General features: G+C 33.4%; 1 protein-coding gene across 2 annotated transcripts; it reads left to right on the plus strand.

Annotated features, from left to right (window-relative positions):
* Positions 1–2,340: 2,340 nt before the first annotated feature.
* Positions 2,341–5,932, plus strand: LOC104249246 (tubby-like F-box protein 5). Of its 2 annotated transcripts, XM_009805633.2 has the most exons (6): positions 2,372–2,610; positions 3,367–3,517; positions 3,659–4,034; positions 4,140–4,227; positions 4,785–4,914; positions 5,032–5,932. In XM_009805633.2, the coding sequence occupies exons 3-6, from the start codon at positions 3,687–3,689 to the stop codon at positions 5,699–5,701; spliced, it is 1,236 nt and encodes a 411-aa protein (XP_009803935.1). In that variant the 5' UTR covers positions 2,372–2,610; positions 3,367–3,517; positions 3,659–3,686; the 3' UTR covers positions 5,702–5,932. The 2 variants fall into 2 exon arrangements, with proteins under 2 accessions (XP_009803929.1, XP_009803935.1); XM_009805627.2 differs by lacking the exon at positions 3,367–3,517 and having other exon boundaries at positions 2,341–2,610.
* Positions 5,933–6,889: the final 957 nt, after the last annotated feature.

Raw genomic sequence — 6,889 nt, forward strand, 5'->3', positions numbered from 1 at the left:
AGAAAAGAACAAAAAAAGAATTTATGTAAATGTGATGTGATGAATAAGATATATTGACTTCCAGATAAAAATAAAGTGATAATAAGAATTTTGTTAAGATAATATGATCTAATGTGCTCGAACAAGATATATCATAATATGGCATGTTTAGTATTCTTTAATATCGATAGTAGAACGAAATACAAGTACCAAAATCAAGGGGTTAAGTTGCTACAAATATATATTAAAAAGATTGGTTGTTCACTACGAGATTTGAACAATAATTTCATATCATGTTTCATAATTAAATTCTCATGTTATATAATTTTTATCTGAGAGGTTTATATTTTAAGGTTATTTGTACATGATTCAAACAACCTACATCGCAATTTGAAATGATTTGTCCGCGCATCGCGCGGGTACTGGTACTAGTTATATTAAAAGGAGAGTAGTATGCATTGTGGTTAAGCCAAGTGACAAGCTAAAATGAAGCCACTTGGCAATTTTAAGACAACATTAATAATTAAAAATTATAGATGGAAACATAATTAATGGAAGTAGTTGAATTAATCTTATACATAATCTAAATAGATCTTAGACAAATTTTATTTATATATCTATAGTTATATTTATATGTATATTGATATCTACATCTATATCTATATTTTGTATCTATATATTGATCCACACATAAATTTTCTTTATTAGCTGGAAATATGGAGGTGAAAAATTAATTGAAAAGCTATAATAGAAACTAAATAAAAAATATAAAAAGACGTAATTGAGACAATTTATGACTATTTATACTTTGGAGTGTGTTAAAATATAAAATAAAGTGGCGTCTTAAGAATAAGACACATAGCAAAGTAAGACAAAATAAATAATAATTTAGGAAAGACTTAGGATAAAGTTAAAAGGATAAGAAGAAAATATAATGTATTAGTTTTGTATCACATTCGAAGATTTGAAAAATCTTCATTTTTAATTGGACTAATAAATGCTTAAAGTTATGGGATATTGCAAATCCTATTAAAACTACTTTGTCACTTTAATTTTAGGCATTTAAAAGGGTTATTTGCAAGAAATATATATATTTGAAAGGGTAACATCGAAAGTTTTTTTTTTTTTGAAGACTACATTCTTTTTCCTAATTTGACATTGAGTTTTTGTAATATTGTTAACTTCTGGAAAAATCAAAAAATTTATAAACTAAATTCCAAGAGAATATATGTGTGTATAAATTATTAAAAGAAATTAAAAGAAAAGAGAATATATATATATATATTATTTCAATGTAGAAATATATGGAAGGATAAGAATTATTTGATTTTTGAAAAGAGAAAGTGTGTGTGTGAGTGTTTATATATATTATATTAAGCCAAGTGACAAACTATTATAGAGCCACTTGGCAATTTAGGATAGTATTAATACTAATACTTAATTTAAATTAACACATATTTTTCCGAATCTCAATGAAAAGAAAGTAAATATTTTTGTAAAGATATTGTCTGACGTATCTTAATTAATAAATTTTTTAAAAAAATTACACTGGAAGATTAAAAAAACGCCTCTATCTTAATTAATTATAAAGATAAAAATATAGGTATTATAAAAAATATGATAAATTTAAACATTAATATGGACAACATAATTTAAAAAATTAAAAGAAAAAGAGAAAAATATGTATAAATAAATAATTTTAACGTAGAAATATTTGGAAGAATAAGACTTATTTGAATTTTGAGAAGAGAAAGTATTTTAAACAATAATGAATAAAATTTGCATTGTGGTTAAGCCACGTGACAAACTACTATAAAATCACTTGGCAATTTAGATAATATTAATACTAATACTTTTTTTTTTTGAATCTGAATGAAAAGAAAGTGAATATTTTTGTAAAAATATTGTCTGCCCTATCTTAATTAATAAAATCTAAAAAATAAATAAATTGAAAGATAAAAATAACGCCTTTATCTTAATTAATTATAAAGATAAGAATATAGGTATTATAAAAAATATGATAAATTTAAAAATTAATATGAACAATAGATCAAAAGAATAAAAGTAAATAAAACATTTTACTACAAGAAAAAAAACATATTTTTATTTATAATGTATTATAATGGAAGTAACGGACAAGACTATGATAATTTTAAGTTATGGGTAATGCATTATGGACAAGAAATTATGAGTAATTTTAAGAGATTTGAGAAATTTCTATTTTTTATTAATATTTGTTTAATAATTATATATAAATTTTATCTGAAAGATTAATATTTTAAAGTTATTTACACGTAAATCAAATAACTCAAATCAAAGGTTTGTACGCGGGTAATAATATAGCAGTGGATTAAAAAGAATAATAATGAGGGGAGTTCCTAGGTTCAAACTTCAAAGTCTCTGACTTAAAGGGAAATTTTTTGCTTTTCAACTTTTTGCTGCATACCACGTAGGAAAGCTTTTCAACTTGGGTTGGCAGATATTACGGCGGAGTTGGTGGTGCCACTGGCGGTTTCCGGCGATGTGAGAACCCTCAGAATGGAAAATAACTAATCTACCGTTCTTGAGATCTCTACATTCTTGAGCTTTCTCTCATCAAATATTATAATTTTTTCGCAACCCGTTTCTCAGGTACTTTTTTCTTCTTATTTCTCTTACCCCTATTTCAGACCCATTTTTGTTTTTTGTTGGTGTTTTCTTTCTGTTTTCTGTTTAAAGTTTTCATTCCGGATTTAAAGTTTTCATTTTTATGGCCTTTTTCTCCTTTTTTTTTTTTGTCTTTCTTCTCATTTCATGTTAAAGATCTGAGCCCCATTTTTCTATTTCTATTTTGTATTAAGTTGCCTTTGTGGGTGTATTATTATTGCTGAATTTGGAACAGGGAACAATTTAATTTCTAATAAAGTTTAATTTTTTATTTTTTCTATTCTTGAGCTGTGGTAGAAATTGTGCAAATATCTACTTGCCTTTGTGGAGATGGGTATTTTAAATTGTGAGTGTTTTATTTTTGCTCAATTTTTGTATTGGGATCAGTTGATTTCCTAATAAAGTTTTGATTTTTATTCTTGAGCTGTGCTAGAGATGGAGAAAATATCTATTTTTTCACTTAATTTCAATGCTCATCATGGGGTAATTATTTTATTCTAGAGCTGTGCTAGAAATTGAGCAAATAGACTCTTTCCCCTCATGTGCATTGGAGGGATTTGGACCCAAATAGAGCGAAACGGTGTAGACGATTCATCTAGCCGTCCCCAACTTTGTTTGGGATTAAGGCACAGTTGATCGTTGACTAATAGAGGCTAAACCTAGTAGTGTCAGATCTGCTAGTTAAAAACAGTGTATGTAGTCAAAAGGGATAAATTCTTGAAAGTTTTTCTTGATAAACAGGAACATGATCGTTGAACGGGGCCAAAGTAATTCTCATTTTCACCCTTCTAAATGTTGAAAGGGATCCTTGGCGTAACTGGTAAAATTGCTTACATGTGACCAGGAGGTCACTGGTTCGACCCGTGGAAATAGACTCTTGCAGAAATGCAGGGTAAGGCTGTGTACAATAGACCCTTGTGGTCCTGCCCTTCCTCGGACCTCGCTCATAGCGAGAGCTTAGTGCATCGGGCTGCCCTTTTTACTGTTCTAATTGTTTTTTGATTGTTCTAAACTTTTTGCCATTCCATTGTAGGAAACGCTTGTTAATGTGATAAATAGAGATGTCGTTTAAGAGCATTTTCCGTGAGCTGAGGGAGATGAAAGATGGGATAGGGAGTATATCAAGGAGGGGAATGGACGGAAGGCGTTGGCGAAACAGAACCCGATCACATATAGCACCTGATGTGTCACATTTTGATCCCGATCAACAAGGCCAATGGGCAAATTTACCATCAGAATTGCTATTGGATATTATCCGCAGGGTTGAAGAGAGTGAGACATCGTGGCCTGCTCGGACCGTTGTAGTCTTTTGTGCTTCTGTTTGTAAGTCATGGAGGGAAGTTACTAAAGAAATTGTCAAGACTCCCGAGGAATGTGGTAGGCTTACTTTCCCCATTTCACTGAAGCAGGTATTCTTTCGCCTTAATCTGTTCGACGATTATCTTATTCCTATTGCCAATTACAAAAAAGTAAAATCGAGAGATCATTCTTTTTCCTTTTCTTCTTTGGAACAGCCGGGTCCCCGTGAATCCCCAATTCATTGCTTTATTAAACGGGACAGAGCCAATTCTGTTTATCGCCTCTACTTTGGTTTGACTCCATGTAAGTCACACATTTCTGTTGACCTTGCTCCTTTTGTTCTTTGACACTTGAATATTACCAGATCATCTTCAATGATTGTGTGCCGTGGAATCAGCTTTAAGATCTACCTACATAGCTGATCAGTGAACGAAATTTGTCTTCTAAATTTACGAGTTTGTTCTATGCTTGTACTGCCTTGGAACCAGCTTCAAGATCCACCTTGTGAATTTAACCTATCAATGAAGCTAAGATTATAAGTTTCTATGACGTTTATGTTGTTGGATAACTTTTGATTGGTATTTTGATGGATAACTTTTCGGAAAAAGCCTCTCTACCCACTCCCCCCCCCAAACCAACCTTGGGGGGGTAAGGTTTGCGTACACTTTACCCTCTCCAGACTCCACAATGTGTGATTACACTGGATATGTTGTTGTTGTATTTTGATGGATAACTTATACTTAGGTTGATAGAAGACATTGTTCAAGTTAATATGCAGAACGAGAGCGGAACTTTTTTATAGCTTCTTCTTAGTGTTAGTGGTCTAATGTTCTCACATCCGATGTGTTACTTCATGACAGCTGAGGATGAAAGCGATAAGCTATTGCTGGCTGCCAAAAGGACCAGAAGGGCAACAAGCACAGACTTTGTAATTTCATTGGTTGCGGATGATTTTTCTCGAGCTAGCAGTACATGTGTTGGAAAACTGAGGCGAGTATCCACAAACTGTTTTATATTTCCATAGCTTAAACCTTCAGAATGTCGAAAAAAGAAAAGCTTCTATTTCCTTTCATTTTGTCTTAATAGTTTACAAAATAATTTGACCAGATCTAACTTTCTTGGGACCAAGTTCACCGTATATGATAGCCAACCCCCAAGTGATGCAGCAATTCAACATCGCGGTCGACTTAGTCGACGATTCAACGTGAAGCAAGTATCCCCGACAGTACCTGCGTGCAACTACAGTGTCGCCGCCATTAACTATGAACTCAATGTTCTCCGAACAAGAGGACCTAGGAGAATGCATTGCGCCATGCATTCTATCCCTTTCTCCTCTATTCAAGAGGGAGGCAGCGCTCCAGCACCTAAATCATTCCCACAATCTTTTGACGAGAAATCATCTCCCCCATCAGTCTCAAAAACGAAGGAGCCAACTGTAGATATCAGCTCGCCTGGCTTTTCAACCTCAAAAGTGTCGGTGCCTTCTCGAGAGCCACTCGTGCTAAAAAACAAGGCCCCTAGATGGCATGAACAATTGCAGTGCTGGTGCCTAAATTTTAAAGGCCGTGTTACAGTGGCGTCTGTGAAAAATTTTCAGCTAGCGATAGCAGTTGATCCTTCTCAGAATATACCAGCTGCAGTACAAGAAACAGTAATATTGCAATTTGGCAAAATCGGAAAAGACATCTTCACCATGGATTACTGCTACCCGCTATCTGCCTTCCAAGCTTTCGCAATCTGCTTGAGCAGCTTTGACACGAAACCAGCATGCGAATGATTTCGTGCAGAATGTAAATCATGATAATTTTTGTTTCTTGGTTGCTGCATAATGTTATGAATTGATGTTTATATTTCTCTGAAAAGTCCTCGACGCACCGGCATATTTATAAGTGAGAATATCAATATATGCATGCAGTATATATCTAACAGTAGCTGCTAAGATAGTAGCATCTGTTCTGTAAGTTCTGTAACTTAATACTTTTGCTGGAAAGTAAATCTTTTCTTGTTATTTTGGGTCATTAAGATCAGGAACATATTTTGATGATATCCTGGTTTGAAATGAAGATAGGAAATCATCTAAATTCAGCTCACTCCAATTTGCATTTAATTGATTTCTAAAACAGGTTGATCAGGAAAAAAATAATTATAAAAAAGAAAAAAAAAAGATAAAAGGTTGACCAAGATTTCGTCAATCATTGTTGGATAAATTCACTGGCATTCTAGTATATTTATACAGCTTATTTTCAACTAGCTTGTCTTAGGTACTGACGCTTAAGCATGCCAAATGTATGGCTATCCAAAACCAAACAATAGCCGTGGTATCTGGCCTACTTATACGCACTTCGCCTAATTTCATAGGATACTTATTATTTACCAACAGTACGAGTATCTGGAGAACTTTGTTCATCAAGATTTGGACAAATGGAAAGAAAACACCTAGTGTTTTGCCTCAGCTGAATTTGAACGATTTTTTTTTTAACGGTTCTCAACTCATTTCATTGACCATTAGGCCACATCCTTGGATGCATAATCTGTGCTTATTTTAATTCATTCATCAACAACACAATAAGTCAATAACATTGCCATTTATATATTAATCATAAATATAACTGAATGCTAATCAACAACTGAGTACACCACGAAAGCAAGGATCTGAAGTGAGACACATGAACCACCTCAAAGATTAAACAGTACAATTGTCTTACTAATAATGTACTACAACTGAAAAAAATATCACCTACGGATAAGGAATGGGGCTAGTTCACCGCTAACCAGAGAAGTTAACTCAACCTCTGGTTTAAAAGGCAGAATTGGGACTCGCCCGGGGCTCGCTTTGGTGCGGAGCACTCGTAAAACGCCCCTGGGCTTATGTGTGTGGCTTAGTTCCGTGAGCTTTACGCCTCCGCCATCAGGGCTTATGCCCCAGACACGTCCAACGCCCAACGTATTGCGCTCGCCTAATAAA

The sequence above is a fragment of the Nicotiana sylvestris genome, chromosome 9 (assembly GCF_000393655.2).
Source record: "Nicotiana sylvestris chromosome 9, ASM39365v2, whole genome shotgun sequence".
Classification (NCBI taxonomy): domain Eukaryota; kingdom Viridiplantae; phylum Streptophyta; class Magnoliopsida; order Solanales; family Solanaceae; genus Nicotiana; species Nicotiana sylvestris.